This window comes from Eleutherodactylus coqui, chromosome 10 (assembly GCF_035609145.1).
Source record: "Eleutherodactylus coqui strain aEleCoq1 chromosome 10, aEleCoq1.hap1, whole genome shotgun sequence".
NCBI classification, from domain to species: Eukaryota; Metazoa; Chordata; class Amphibia; order Anura; family Eleutherodactylidae; genus Eleutherodactylus; species Eleutherodactylus coqui.
In genome coordinates, this window is record NC_089846.1 from 30132468 (window position 1) to 30146782 (window position 14315).

At 43.3% G+C, this 14315-nt stretch overlaps 1 protein-coding gene across 2 annotated transcripts in view; it reads left to right on the forward strand.

Annotated features, from left to right (window-relative positions):
• Positions 1-14036, forward strand: part of PBX3 (PBX homeobox 3) — a 218760-nt gene extending 204724 nt beyond the window's left edge. The window contains exons 7-9 of one of the 2 annotated variants that reach the window (XM_066580761.1): positions 2711-2823; positions 4961-5050; positions 13210-14036. In XM_066580761.1, coding sequence (XP_066436858.1) covers positions 2711-2823; positions 4961-5050; positions 13210-13302 — 296 coding nt within the window. In that variant the 3' untranslated portion in view covers positions 13303-14036. The remainder of the gene's footprint in view (positions 1-2710; positions 2824-4960; positions 5051-13209) is intronic. The other variant, XM_066580760.1, reaches the window with a different exon arrangement.
• The last annotated feature ends 279 nt before the right edge of the window (positions 14037-14315 follow it).

Below are 14315 nucleotides of genomic sequence, written 5' to 3' on the forward strand. Positions count from 1 at the left end.
CCTCATTTATTATTTATTACAGACTATACCCAAAAAAGACCGCCATGGAACATTGGGTTCTTATTAAGGATGCCTAGAGTAGGATGGGGCTCACATCAAACCCCAGAAGGTTTTTTTTTTTGGCTAAGCACATCCTAATATTGTTTAGTCCCCTAAGGGGGGTTTCACATCTGCCTTGAAACCTCTGGTCGGATTCCGCATGCACGAGCCCGCAGTGGAATCTAAACCTGCCCACGGCCAAGGACCGTGCGTACCTGTCTTCTTTTTTCTTTACTGCGCAGTAGAGGTTTTTTTTTTTAACTCCTGTTTTCCCGTGGAATCCGCGGCCTATCCACAGTGTCAATTGCGGACAGGCCGCGGATCGGACGGCTCCCATTGTCTTCAACGGAAGCCGTCCGTGAAGGAACTGCACTGAAATGGAACATGCTGCGATTTGATTTCCGCATCAAAAGATCCGCAAATCAAATCTGCATGCTTTAGTTCAGGTGCGGACATCCATGTTTCCCTATGGGCGTCTTGAACTGCAGATCGTCCACGTGGGTGCCTCGCACGGATTCAATTCAAATCCACCCATGGACATTGGGCCTAAGACAAAGCCGTTTGGCAATGGGGTTTCCCCTTTCCTGCTCTCCGAATGGAGCGGGAAACCAGAACTCCCGACATAGGTCTGAAAGCACACTAAGTTAGTTCTAAGTTCAGACTTTGTATTGATAGTAATAATAATCTTTATTTATATAGTGCCAACAGATACCGCAGCAGTGCACTAATCAGAAGGTCCTTGTACAGACAAAATCAGACATTGCATACAGTACGGTAGTAATTTAAACAATAGAGCTGAGGGCCCTGCTCACAAGAGCTTACAATCTATGAGGAAATAGGGTTGACATGAGGAAATGTGCTTGTACTGTACAATGGTCCAGCCATCCTTTAAAAAATTGGGTAGTATATATAAATCTGCATGAGTCAGTCACCAGCTGGTATCTGTGTATGTGCAGATATGAAGTGTATTAGGATGCATGGAGTAGGAAGAGCAGGTTAGTGTTGAAAGAAGGGTTCGGGAGGAATATAAAAGAGGGGTAAACAGAGAATAGTTAGACTAGGAAAAGTTATAGGCCTCCCTAAAGAGATGCTTAAAACTGTGGAAATTGGTCTGAGGTAGTGCATTCCAGAGAACTGATGCAGCACAAGAAAAGTCTTGGAGACTAGAGTTGGAGGTCTTGGTTATGGAGAGAAGAGGTCTTGGTCTTGGAGACAGGAGTTGGAGGTCTTGGTTATGGAGACAGGAAATCTTGTCTTGGAGACAGGAGTTGGAGGTCTTGGTTATGGAGACAGGAAATCTTGTCTTGGAGACAGGAGTTGGAGGTCTTGGTTATGGAGACAGGAAATCTTGTCTTGGAGACAGGAGTTGGAGGTCTTGGTTATGGAGACAGGAAATCTTGTCTTGGAGACAGGAGTTGGAGGTCTTGGTTATGTAGGAACTTAGCCTGAGATTATTAGCAGAATGGAGAGCATGGGTAGGGCAGTAGACAGAGATGAAGGAGGAGGTATAGGGTGGCGCAACACTATGGAGAGCTTTATGGATGAGACTGTAAATTGTATTCTATAGTGGATGGGCAACCAGTGCAGTGACTGGCACTGGGTTGAGGCATCAGTGTAGGGACTGGCACAGAGGAGACATTGGTGCAATGCCTGGCACAGGGTGGAGGCATCAGGAAAGAGAAGTCTGACTTCTGCGATTAGGATAGATTGAAGAGGGGAGAGTTTAGTATTGTAGATGGTAAACTTGTGAACTTGACTAGACATCTAGTTGATGTTTGTAAAAGCTAACAAAGATAGCGATGTGTTCTGTATTGCGGGGCCTGTGGTGTGTAATTAGTGATGCTAGATGGATTGTAGGTAATCAAATTTTAAGAGGAATATAGAATAGCTGCCACAAGGCAATACCCATTCAAACAGGAATTTGCCCCTGAAATAATAAGATGATATTGCCTTCAAAACTCCCATACAGAGGTGAGTGGTGCCATTAAAAGTAGTAGAAGCCTTCTAGCATATATAGCTATGATATTGTATATGCATATAGAGTTGTGTCATTGAACAGTTAATATGTACCAAGGGCCGTAAGCAGGTTCCTCGGGGTCCCCTAGAACCGATAGTAGAGTAGATGAAGGCCATCACCAGTATTCACCAGGCTTCAGAAATTGACACATTGTCCATTGTATGAGAGCAAATGTGACACATACTGTAGCTCTATATCTGAAAATCCAAGTATGAAGAACATTATCTGTAGAAACAGGTTCCAGGGGTCCTTCTTGCTGTCATACGTAGCCTCTTGTTTGCCTGAGTGTTGTCTGTTTTGAAGTGGATCTGGACAGAATGCGTAATTCACGTCTATGGGATGTTGATAAGTCAAGCAGTGATATTCATGTGTATTGTGTTAACACGGTCTACATTAGACATATAATAATACGAGGAGGAGAATTATGACATTCAACAAGCCAGAGATCACATCATGTAGTAGAAGGAGCGGGATCTGACATACATAGCGTAGTTGTACTGGCTCCAGTCGTAAGACGCTTGTCACCTATGAAACTAATTTCACACGTCCAGTTTGTTTATTAAGGTTTACTAACCTTTCAACCCCCTTTTTTTTTAATCTCTTCACACTTTTTTTCAAGCATCCTCTCAGATCCTTCACTCTTTCCTTTCCTAGGTTCTTCTGGTTCTTTTAATCTCCCAAATTCAGGCGACATGTACATGAATATGCAGAGTCTGAATGGGGATTCTTACCAAGGGGCCCAAGTTGGAGCCAATGTGCAATCACAGGTAGGAGAGACGCCCCTGAGTCATTCCTCAGTGCACCTCCCACAGCTACCACCAAAGTACATGCACCAGCCCAGGGTGTGCTCACAATTGGCACCATCTAGGCCACCCTGGTCTTTCAGGCCATTTGTTACTCTTGTGAATGCCTTCGGCTCTGACTTGAGTGCTCGAGGAGAGAGGTTTGGTTGTTAGCGTGAAGAGGTCTTGTATGAACACCAGAACCTGTTAATAAATCATATTACTAATGAGAAGGAATGGTTCTGAGTAATGAGGTAGCAGGGCGCTACTATATGTTCTGCAATGAGGGACCTTTGATATGGGATAGAATTGCCCCGCAAGCCGCGGTAAATTCTGTACCGAAATCTGCAGCCTACCCGCGAATTTTGATACAGAATTGAAAATGGCTTAAAATCTGCTGGCAATTCCGCATCAAAATCCACAGTAAGACCTGCGTATTTTGGGGGGGAGTTCCACAGCTGTGTCCTAATTCTGTCCCGTGTGAAAGGTCCCAAACTGATTTCCAAAAACAGCAACTGCAATTTCCGATTCGGCAGCGAAGTCAAGGTGTGAATACGATCTTCTATAGGTATAACTGACTCTTACTTGGCAATTCTCTTTTACAACCCTCAAAGGTGTGTGTATATATATTTATATACACAGGGTTTCAGAGAGCTAAGATCTGGGCTGCTCTTCTAGATCTTCACTAAGGAAATTGGCTCTTGGTCTCCTTATCCTATAGAACTGCCATGGAGAGAACAAGGTCACTCATGGATTAATGTCATTTAATTAGCACTTACTTAAAGGGCTTGTCTCACCAAAGCTTTTATGTGGAATGCAGCCCAGCGTGTTCTGAAATGTAGTGCAGCAGAAGACGTGTATGTGCACGGCCACTCCATTTATTTCAGTTGGACCGCTGGAGATACCTAAGCGCTTTAGCCTCTCCCCAGTCCTGGTTTCTATGTTTTCCATGCTCTGAGCATGCTTGGAATGCAGTGATGAATATGCCCATAGTGCTCTGGTAAAATGAAAGCTGAGCTCCTACGGCTGGACAATTTTGATAAATAGGGCCCTATCTGTGAACCCCCCTCCCCAAACCCATAGAGTCGCTGTCAGTGATGGCCATCATGTTCCATTAATGTCAGTTCTGAAGGTTCAGAGAAAGCAAGAGTATCTATTGAGTCCAAGAGCCCTAATAACAGCACCATAGATCTTAGTCTCTTTATCTCTGTGGACATGATATAAAGTAGGGTCGGAGGTTGTATATTGCTGCATTCACATCTTAATTTCGCTAACGCTGTTCTTGGATGAATAGTCAATCAGGAGAAAATTAAATGTAACCTCCAGTCAGAAACTACAGGTTTTCTTTTTAGAAAACCTATTCATGTTACTAAAGTTTTCCCACTTTATATGTATCTTAAAGGTGGGGTCACACCTACCTGGAGAAATCGGGGTGCCCACTGTGCCATTGTGTAAGCTGTGACAACTGATTAAAGGGGCCGTGCATGTTCATGGCTCTATACATTGAAGTCTGTGGGTTTTACAGAAGCAACTGAGTAAGCTTGGGATATATTGCGGATGTTAAAGGGGTTGTACAGTTGTAAACTAATCAATGGCTTATCCTAAAGGTATGTCATCAATAGTAGATCAGGAAAGATTCATTGCTTAGGAACCGATTGGTGGGTCATTGCACTTGTACCCTAAGTTGATTTCTGCAGGAAGAGGACAGCTCCATTCCAACTGCAGTGGCCAGACTTCATATAGCAGGTCAAGTTCCCATTCATTTCAATGTGAACTTGGCTTGCAATACCAAGCCTCACCACTGCAGTAGCAACAGAGCTGTCTGTCTCCTGCAGAAGTCATTTCAGTGCATGAGGACATCGACTTAGAGAACAGCAGATCAGCTGGGATCCCTGGCAACGGACACCCACTGATCTACTACTTATTATCTATCCTGAGGATAGGCCATCAGTAGTTTACAACTGGACAACCCCTTTAAGTATTAGAGGCACTGTCCATACAGATTAACCCTTACGGACTAGCAGAATGCATCTTACAAAGCAGAAAGTTTAGACAAGTTACAAACTGTGCGGAGAAACGGTCAGAACAAAAAGTTAACAATGTATTTTTCTGTACCCCACAGGTGGATACCCTTCGTCATGTTATCAATCAGACGGGCGGATACAGTGATGCCTTGGGAGGGAATTCACTGTACAGTCCACATCACCTGACTGTAAGTACTATTAATGCACAGTATTAGGGCCCTTTTACGCAGGCCGATTCCTGCCCTTCCTTAACGAGCACCGACCATCAAAATAGCATGTTGATTGGCGCTCGTTAAAGTAGTTGTACACAGGCAGATGATCGTTAGTATTGGGACAAATGATTGTTAATACGATGGTTTGTCCCCATACGGATAAGCAGCTCATCTCTGGAAATAGGGAGTTGTTCTGCCAACGAATGGAACCAGATTTGTGCTCACATTAGCGATGCAAGCAGTAGACATACAAGCATTCGCTCAGTCTTCAGCTGATCGGGGGCAAACGAATGCTCATAGCCAATCATCGGCCCGTGTAAAAGGGCCTTTAATAACAGTCATTAGGGTATGAGAGCAAAATGGTCACCGATAGGGATGCATTACTGAAGGTTAAGTCAGGCTTGTGTAGTTAGCTTCTTGCAGTCCTTCTACAAGCAGGATACATCCTATTAAATACATGCAACACCCATCCAGTTACACCCTCTTTCTGTAATTTTGAATTTGCCACAGCTACAGGCGAGCCGGGCACCCTAAAGAGAATCCCGTATGGATGGCACAGCAGAGGTGAGCTGGTTTCTCTGTTGTATACCAGTGTATCCGTATCATTCCATAGAGGATGGTAACATAGTTTACCTGCTCATATGACAGTGATGTTCTAGAAGCGCATTTCATTTGATAAGTGACGCTGATCCGTGTTTCTTTCAAGATGTTTATGTAGCTGAAGCGCCTCTTGTCATAAGAGCTATGTTCACACCGCCGTCATGGCCTCCAGTTATAAAGGAAGGCGTGATGTTGTGTTGAATATATCATACGACAGGGCAAATCACTGACCAGTGGACACCATTTACTTATAATGGGGGTCCGCCAGGGTTGTGTTGACGTTTTTGTCATTTTGACAGTAAGGATGCGCCTATGTGTGCAAAGAAAATCGCGTCTATTAGAACCATTGGTTTCCTATGAAGTGTTCACATGTCTGTTTTTTTAGAGGTGGAAAATACTAGCACCTGCAAAACATAGGACATGCGTGCCTATAATGCGCGCCGGTAGGGTCCGTGCTGCTTGTAAAGACATCGTGTGATGTTACAGAGGTGACAGGGGATGATGGGACTCCCCGAAGGTTCCGTCATCTGTCATTCAATGGCTGAGCGCTGTCTCTGATTGGTCACAGCGTTTAGCCAATCAGAGGCAGCGCTTTCTGGAGGCGGGGATTTTTTAATCCCCGGCCACCAGAATACAGAAGAAGACTGCTGGGGACAGGGAGAAGAGCCAGACAGCGCTTTTTTTTTCTACAGCTAAGGAGGATTTTCGGGGTAGGGCTTATATTTCCAGCCCTCCCCCCTTTTCACATAGGCACGCAAAAAATATCGCTCGTCTGACCGAGCCCTAACAGGGCCACATTATTTCAGGATCAGCCGACACAGGGTTTGTCTGTTGTCAGGGACCCATATTTTTTTTAACCAAGACAATTTGCAGAGTTCACCTTTTTTTTTTAGCCTACAGGTATTGAAAAAGGTAGACATCCTCTGAAATAGTCTCTTTAAAGGGGCAATACCTGCTCAGCAAGTTATTCCCTATCCACAGAACTTGATGATCAGGGGGGATCCGACCGCTGGAATTTACACCTATCCTGAAATTTCACCTGCGGCACATTCTGAAGTGGCTGCACAGGCGTTTCATTGCTCCATTCAATTCAATGGGACCACTAGAAATTGCTGAGTTCAAGCGTTCCGCTATCTCCGGTGGTCCCAACTGAAGGGAAAGTAGCAGAGTTGTGCTTGAGCGGCCACCACTGTAAAAACTTCAGGATGCAACGAAGGTGAAATCTTGGGATAGGTGGGATCCCAGAGGCCAGACTAGAACTTCGAAACGTGCCAGGGCTAAAAAGTCAGGGTCTGTGTATAGGGGATAATTTGCTTAAATTTGGAATATCTCTTGAAAGACTAATTGTCAGTTCTGATAACCATAAGCCACGCACCGATTTCAAGTGCTAAAGTTAATCAAAAATGTACTCCTTAACACACAACGATGTACCTGTAAGTCCTAGGTTCCTTACAAAAAGGCTCGATGCCCGACACATGATTATTACTGTGTGTGCGTGTGCCATCAACAGCAGGACCCCCACTCTAATTGACTGTCAGACTAACGGTAAGGATCAGAGAAACTTCTGATCTTGGCTGATTAACCTCTTCGATGCCCTGGTCAATAGCAAATTGGGAATCTTGACAGAGGGAGACGGTTCCCTTTGTCTGCCCATTACGACGATGGAGCGCCAATGGGGTATCATAACTACGGGGGTCCCCAGATATGTCATTGGTAGAAGCCTGTTAGGCTCTGTCAGAGTGTTAGGCTAGGGCTCTACTGTGACTTTTGGCTGCGACAAAGATCACCGTGTTGCCTGTGACCTCGCACTCACATTTAGGTTAACGGGTTGCTGCAAGTCAAGTTTTGCCGCCTTTTTGTTCCGTCTTCGGAGCAGAAAATGATGGATTGGCAAATTCATCTTATGGCGGACACCAATGACTTATAATAAGGTCTGTCTGTCAGCGTCCATCATTATGACTGCCAGAGTAGCACTCCGTGCCGCGCTATTCTTCCCGTCAAAAAGGACAGATTCTCCAGACAAAGTGTGAACAGAGCCTAAAAACACGACGTTACCCCGCTATCCCGAAGACAGGCTCCCTTCAACACGCGTCGAGGATGTGGTGGCAGAACATCATCTAGGGTGTGCTTACACTTCCGCTGATTGCATGCGCTCAGACTTTAGGTGGGGTACAGGCTATAGATTATATGTATCATTAGAAGGCTTAGCAGGCGCCCGGGTGTCCAAAGCCGAGGAAACGGCACATCATCTCAAGACGTGGCTACATCTGACCATGATAGGTGTGAGGTGTTAAAGTCGATATTAACGGTATTCCTAAAAAATACGCTCCGGTGTCTTATTGTGATATTTCTCTATTAGTGCGCTGCCATTGCCTATAAATACCATGTCACATCACCGGAGCCAGCCACATGACAAAGTCAACTAATCCCTGGTAGACTTTAAAGAGCAGACATTTTGTTAGATCACTCGCTATTTAGCACTGAGAGCTTTCCACCCTGACAATGTAACGGTGGTTGTACTCCTTTAATCGCAGGAGACAGGGAACGAAGTATAATATAATAGGAACTTGTAAATGTCATCCGCTTGGAAAGTGGCAGCATCAGATATTACCTTACCTTACCGCTAAGGTCTCCAGCAAGCTGATCATTTAAGGCTCGCACTTTCTGCACACAGCTTGGATAACTAGGCTCTTCTGGCGGACTTTAATATTTAAAAAGGCAGTAAACTATAAAAAAAATATATATTTATAATTTATAGATCTTTAACATTCCTAATGATCACATCTAAGAAATAGCTAAAAGATATAATGCTTGTCCTGCTGGTTCACTTTACTACCTCCACCACTAGGAGTGCTGTTCTACTGAAATGCATTTTAAGGAATACGTTATTAGGGCAGGCTCCTTTAAATATGCCCTTATAATAGTGGATGTTATTACGTTCACCCAATGGCTCCCAAAGTTGTGATCACATAAAATGTATCACATATGACATTAAAGAAGTTGTCTGGGACTGTTTTGATTTTTTTTCTATTGATTACCTATTTTTAGGATAGTTCAGCTATATGTGATCAGTGGGGATACCTGCTGATCGGCTGATTCCTGGCACCGCTGTCAGTATGGACAGCGCTGGAAGCAGATAGGGCCATCTTTATTGCATCAGCCCAGGTTTGGTACCGCAGGCACAGCTCACATTGAATTCACTGCAGTACCAAATTGGGTCACTGCAATACGGCAGCCCTATGAGCTTCTAATGCTGCCCGTACTGACAGCGGTGCCAGGAACCATTTGATTGCCGGGGATCTCCAGCACCAGAACCCCGCTATTCATGAGGCTGTATTTACAGAAAATATTTCCCCCTTGTGAGTTCTGTCCGGCTGCAATATGATTGGAACTCTCACAGAAAAATAACCCATTAATTTCAATCGGTTAATTTAAAAGAGTGATTTTTTTCACTGGCACTAATAGTGCGAGATCGAAAAATCGCAGCATGTCCTATTTTTGGGTGATTCTCTTACAGAACCACCCGTTAGAGGCAAAAAAAAAAATGATGATGCAATTTTCTATTTTTACTATTGAGAAAACATGCGACTTTCATTGTTTGGACCTATATCGCACTCACCCGTGTAAATGTCGCCTGAGGATAGGTCATCAATAAAAAAAAAATCACAAATGTTTTGGACAACTCCTTTAAGTATATATGTGGTGGTTTCGCACTGTCAGCCAATTATCATTGCCAAGAGGAATCGCCAGTCAGACTGCCACACCCCTATTCATTTGTGATACTAAGGAGCTGCAGCAGTCAGTGTGGTTGTTTCTGGTACTGCAACTCAGCCCCATTCAATTCAAGTACCAAACACCGCCTTACTCATATGTATGGTGCTCAACCCAGATAAAGGTGAGGCAACCCCCACTGATAATGCTGGGCCATCATTTTAAAGTCCTGGACAACCCCTTTAAGCTTAGAAATCATGACCCTCCCAGTTAGGTCGGGTTCATATCAGTACTGGGACCTCAGAGGTCCAGTTAGAGATCCAACACAAAATACCTGAAAAAATAGCGCTGCATTTGGTAAAACGCCAGGCAGCTGAGCGTAAACCAAATCGACCCCATTATAATCAATAACCTCCATTTGGCGCTGTTCAGTTCCATCGTAAGACGTATCCATTCGACCAGGGGATTCCCCTTTCTTGCACCCGGGTCTGAGCCCCGCCGCAGATGTGAAAGCAGCCTTATTTGTGTCAGCAGCAAGAGACTGGCTCCCTCGTGCCTTGCCTCTTATTATAACGCCCTAACTTATTGGTCTGCCAGCTCATACTGAACAAACTGCATTGTCGTCAGCTACGTAGCGGCTGCGGACCGCGGTTTGCTTATTTGCATGTTTTTACATCCTTCACCCGCAGCCCGTCTCCCGTACGACGCGGGAGAATGCATCAGACTAAGAGAGATACACAGACAAACCGAATGGGTTTTAAATATCACACCGCACAGCTGTACAGCAAAATATATAACGTAGCGTAGTAATAATAATTACAATATAACGCTCCATCTTCATCGCGCCAGGCCTTACATATTTCCGTTCGGCTAAAATCGAACCGGCTGCAGCCAAGTAGAGCCGCGTAAAAAAAATTTAAAAAAATCAAGCACACAATATCTCGCCGTCCGTAAACTACTAGAGTTTTATTCCCTCCCTCCACGTGTCAGTCAATATTAACGATTCCCCGAATGATTGAAAACGTTGTGTTGTAGCTAGGAGAGTTGGGGGGGGGGAGCGGGCAGCCTGGGCGATCATTAAATACGCAAATCGTTTGCATTTGAAATATCAAATGGGTTCTTTTGGGGGGTTATAAATAACTCATAATAACCCAGAAGAAAATGTCTGAAAGAGGCTTTTAGTTACAATGTTCCTTTTTCATTTAAAACATCCCGAAATGCTTCAGAGAGTTTGCAAAATCCTTATCAACATGATAAAATATGAAGCTGTTATTGCCTGCAGCATTATAGCAGACATGAATTCCATCTTTTCTGATGAGGTTTGATAAGGCGCTCTCTTATAATACACAGCGTAATCTCAAACCACCAGAGGAAAGATTAATTTATTTGCAAAAAAAAAAAAAAAAACCCGCCAGAAGAGGGGGGGCAAAAAGCTGACTGACATGGTCTCTCCCAGCTGCCGCGCGCGCTAAAAAATATTACACATTTGTTGTTTATAAATTAGAATGAAAAGCCATAAAGGACATAGGGGAAAGAGTGATAGGTATTATGAGTGATAGATATTACATATTTGGGGCCTGGCTGTCGGGAAGTGAACACATCGCTATAGATCAGAGCTGTAACACATCTCAGCATCGAGATGCGCAGGGCTTTAACCCTTCACGTAGGAGAGGGCATTCCAGGACAAGAAACTAATGGATAATGCTAATAAGATTAAAAAAAAAAAACATCCATGTTTGCCTCCTCCGTCTTACGTAAAAGCGCCATTAGACGAGTTGCCAAGCAGGACAATACATTACATTTCTGAACATTAGTCATAAAGACTGTGGGTAATTGACTTTATGGGGACAATGTCAAAGCCAGTGATGCAACAACCGTATTCCGGGTAGCACAAGGCCACTCGTAGGGCTTTAAAGAGGTTTCGCATGGGGCGCACATAGGAAGGAGCGTTGCGTATGGAGTTTACATTGACATTCCAGCTGTGTAGAGTTTGCTTATAGACCTACGCAGAATTCTATCCTCTTATGGGACCTTTCATATGGGTGGAAAATTTCCACCGGGACGCAGCGGAATGTAATGGCGTGGAGTTCTGCAGCATAATCCACTGGGTTTGGGGGCCTTTTACTCGGAACCGAATTACGCCATAGGATACAACCAAATTCGCAGCTACGGCGGTTTAACTGCAGATTTGAATGCGGAATTCCAGGCAGATTTAAAGCCTGCGGATTTTGGTGGAGAATTTACTGCGGTTTGCGGTGCGACGCGAGGCCGATTCCATCCCGCGTGAAAGGTCCTTTCATTGCGGATTTAAATGCGGAATTGCAGGCTGATTTAAGCCACTTCAATTCTGCATGGAGACGTGCAGATCTTGGTGCAGAATTTAGGCACGGAGCGCAGAAATAATCCGCCTGTGTTAAAGGTCCCTGGTGAGTAGACGGAGTGTCCCAGAGATGTCTGCTCTGTAGGATATACTATGCACAGTACGTATGTAGAGGCCCCTTCAGCGTATGTTCTCATGTAGTGAAAATGTTGCAGAATTTGGCAGGGATCCGCACCAGAATCTGCAGCAGATCTTCTGCTGCAGAAACTCCACTAACTGTGAACATAGAACATATACCCTTAAGGGTATTTTTTTTATTCTGCTGCGCACACTTTTTTCAAAGTCTGTGGAAACATCCAGAACAGCATTCATCATATAATCGTAATCTGTACTCTTAAAATCTACATATACCTAATGGTGTAGATTTAAAAAAAAAATTTTTTTTTTAAAAAGCACAATCTGTTTTTTTACAGATTCCTTTTGGGCTTTCTTCACACAACTTTTTTAGAATTGTAAAAAAGAAATACCATTAAATTCATGTTTTTTTTTACCTGTGTTCTTTGGTCACACATTTTTGATAGGTGTTTTTTCAGGTTTTTTTTTTTGCTCCTTTGTACGAGAGATCTATAGAAAAATGCCTTAACTCTAGAACCACTGTGATTTTTTTACTGCATTGTCTTTGAACTGTTGAAGGAGTCATAATTGACTCCCATAGCAGTTCTGTTGTTAAATAATGGCCACATCTAGAACGTGCTGTTTTGAAAAAAAAATGCCATGGAACCAAAAAAATGCACCAAAAGTTAGGAAAGTGTCACAAAAAAAAACACTGTAGTGCATTTTATGACTCCCTGTAGACCTACAGCTTACATCTTTTAGGATAAAGTTACTTTTACATTTACATTGGTTGCTTTTTGTAAAAAACCTAATTTTCAAATCTGTTTCTGAATTAAAGAGGTTGTCCAGTTATAAGCTGCTGATTCCCTATCAGCAGAATAGGCCATCTCTAATAGAACGGCAGGAGTCTGCTACCTCGGACCTCCGTTGATCAGCTGTTTACTGGGCTGGTATGCTCATGCACTGGGCTGATTTCTGCAGGAAGTAGACAGCTCCGTTCCCAACGCAGTGGTCAGGCTTGGTATTGCAGACCAAGTTTACATTAAAGTGAATAGAAACTTTACCTGTAATACCAAGCTCCGCCACTGCAGTGGGAATAGAGCTGTCTATGTCCTGCAGACGTTCATGAACACACTGACTCGGTACAAAGCTGATCGACAGAACCCCAACGATCTACTATTGGCGACTTATACTAAGGATAGGCCATAAGTAGTGGAAAAAACCCTTTAATGACCAAGTTTAAGGGAAGACACATCTGTACTATATTGTGTACTAATTTATGTACGTGGACGTACATTGAAAACACTTGAATTTTGCAAATTTTTGGAAAGTGTTTAATAAATTCTTATCATGCTCTAACAAGTGAAATATGTCTATTTTCTTTTTTCAGGCTAATGGAGGGTGGCATGAGGAGGTAACTCCTTCCTCTGTCACTTCCCCAACAGAAGGGCCCGGCAGCGTGAACTCTGATACCTCTAACTGAGTTGACCCATCATAAAAAACTGTGCATCCCAGCTCTCTGGGGGGACAAGGCATCACGTTAGGTCTTTATTCGATACTTAGTCAAGCAGATTCCCAGCTCGGAGGACGCCGACCTTCCCCTTCAGATAAACCCTCTACAGCTCGGTGGCACTGGTTTGCCGATTTCAACTAAGGACCCGCATACAGCTGCATTGTACATCCCAGCTGAGACAAGCTGCTGGATTTCCAGTACATGTTGTTTTTTTTTGTTTTTTTTTGCTTAATCACCACTTTGAAAGCACTTTATCTAATTGGGCCAAGATCTGCGTTCGAATCTGTAAAATGATCTCCATGTCCCATCGGCACTTTTTAATAAACGACTAAACTGAAGCAATGAAGTAGAAGCTTTAAGGAGAAACGTTTGCATGTTTGCCTAGAATATCCAGGGTTACAGCGAAGAGACATTTTACAGTTTCCAAACCTCCCGTCATTGATAATGATGATGATGATGATGACGACGATGAATTTTTAAATTTTTTTTCTTACTTGCTCGTTTCCCTATAAGACACATCAAAAGCTCATGTTGATCTGTGAAGATGCATCCACTTCTACAGGGAAACAAGATACACATCTTATGCAGCTTAATGAATCATTTCACCGGATGGACTCGTTAATGAAACTCTTTCATGTTGTCATTTTAAAAAAATCGGCAATTTTTTTTTTTTTTAAAGAATTCAAAAACAAAATTATGGGGGCGGGGGGGATTCAAAAACTTTGCAAAATTTTTTTGTATGACATTCTCTATAAAATTAGATATTACAAAACGAAGAGAAAAATTAGGGTATAAGATTTCCAACCAATCAGAAAATGGGAATTTTAAATAGTGACGATGATTTCACTTGACTTCGCCATAGCCAATCTCTCAGTTAGACATCACATTGTGGTTCATAGATATAGGATAAGACAAGAAGGGGCATCTGGTCCCATAACAACAAACCAAAGAAGCTTTAAAATCACAATATGGGATTTATGTAT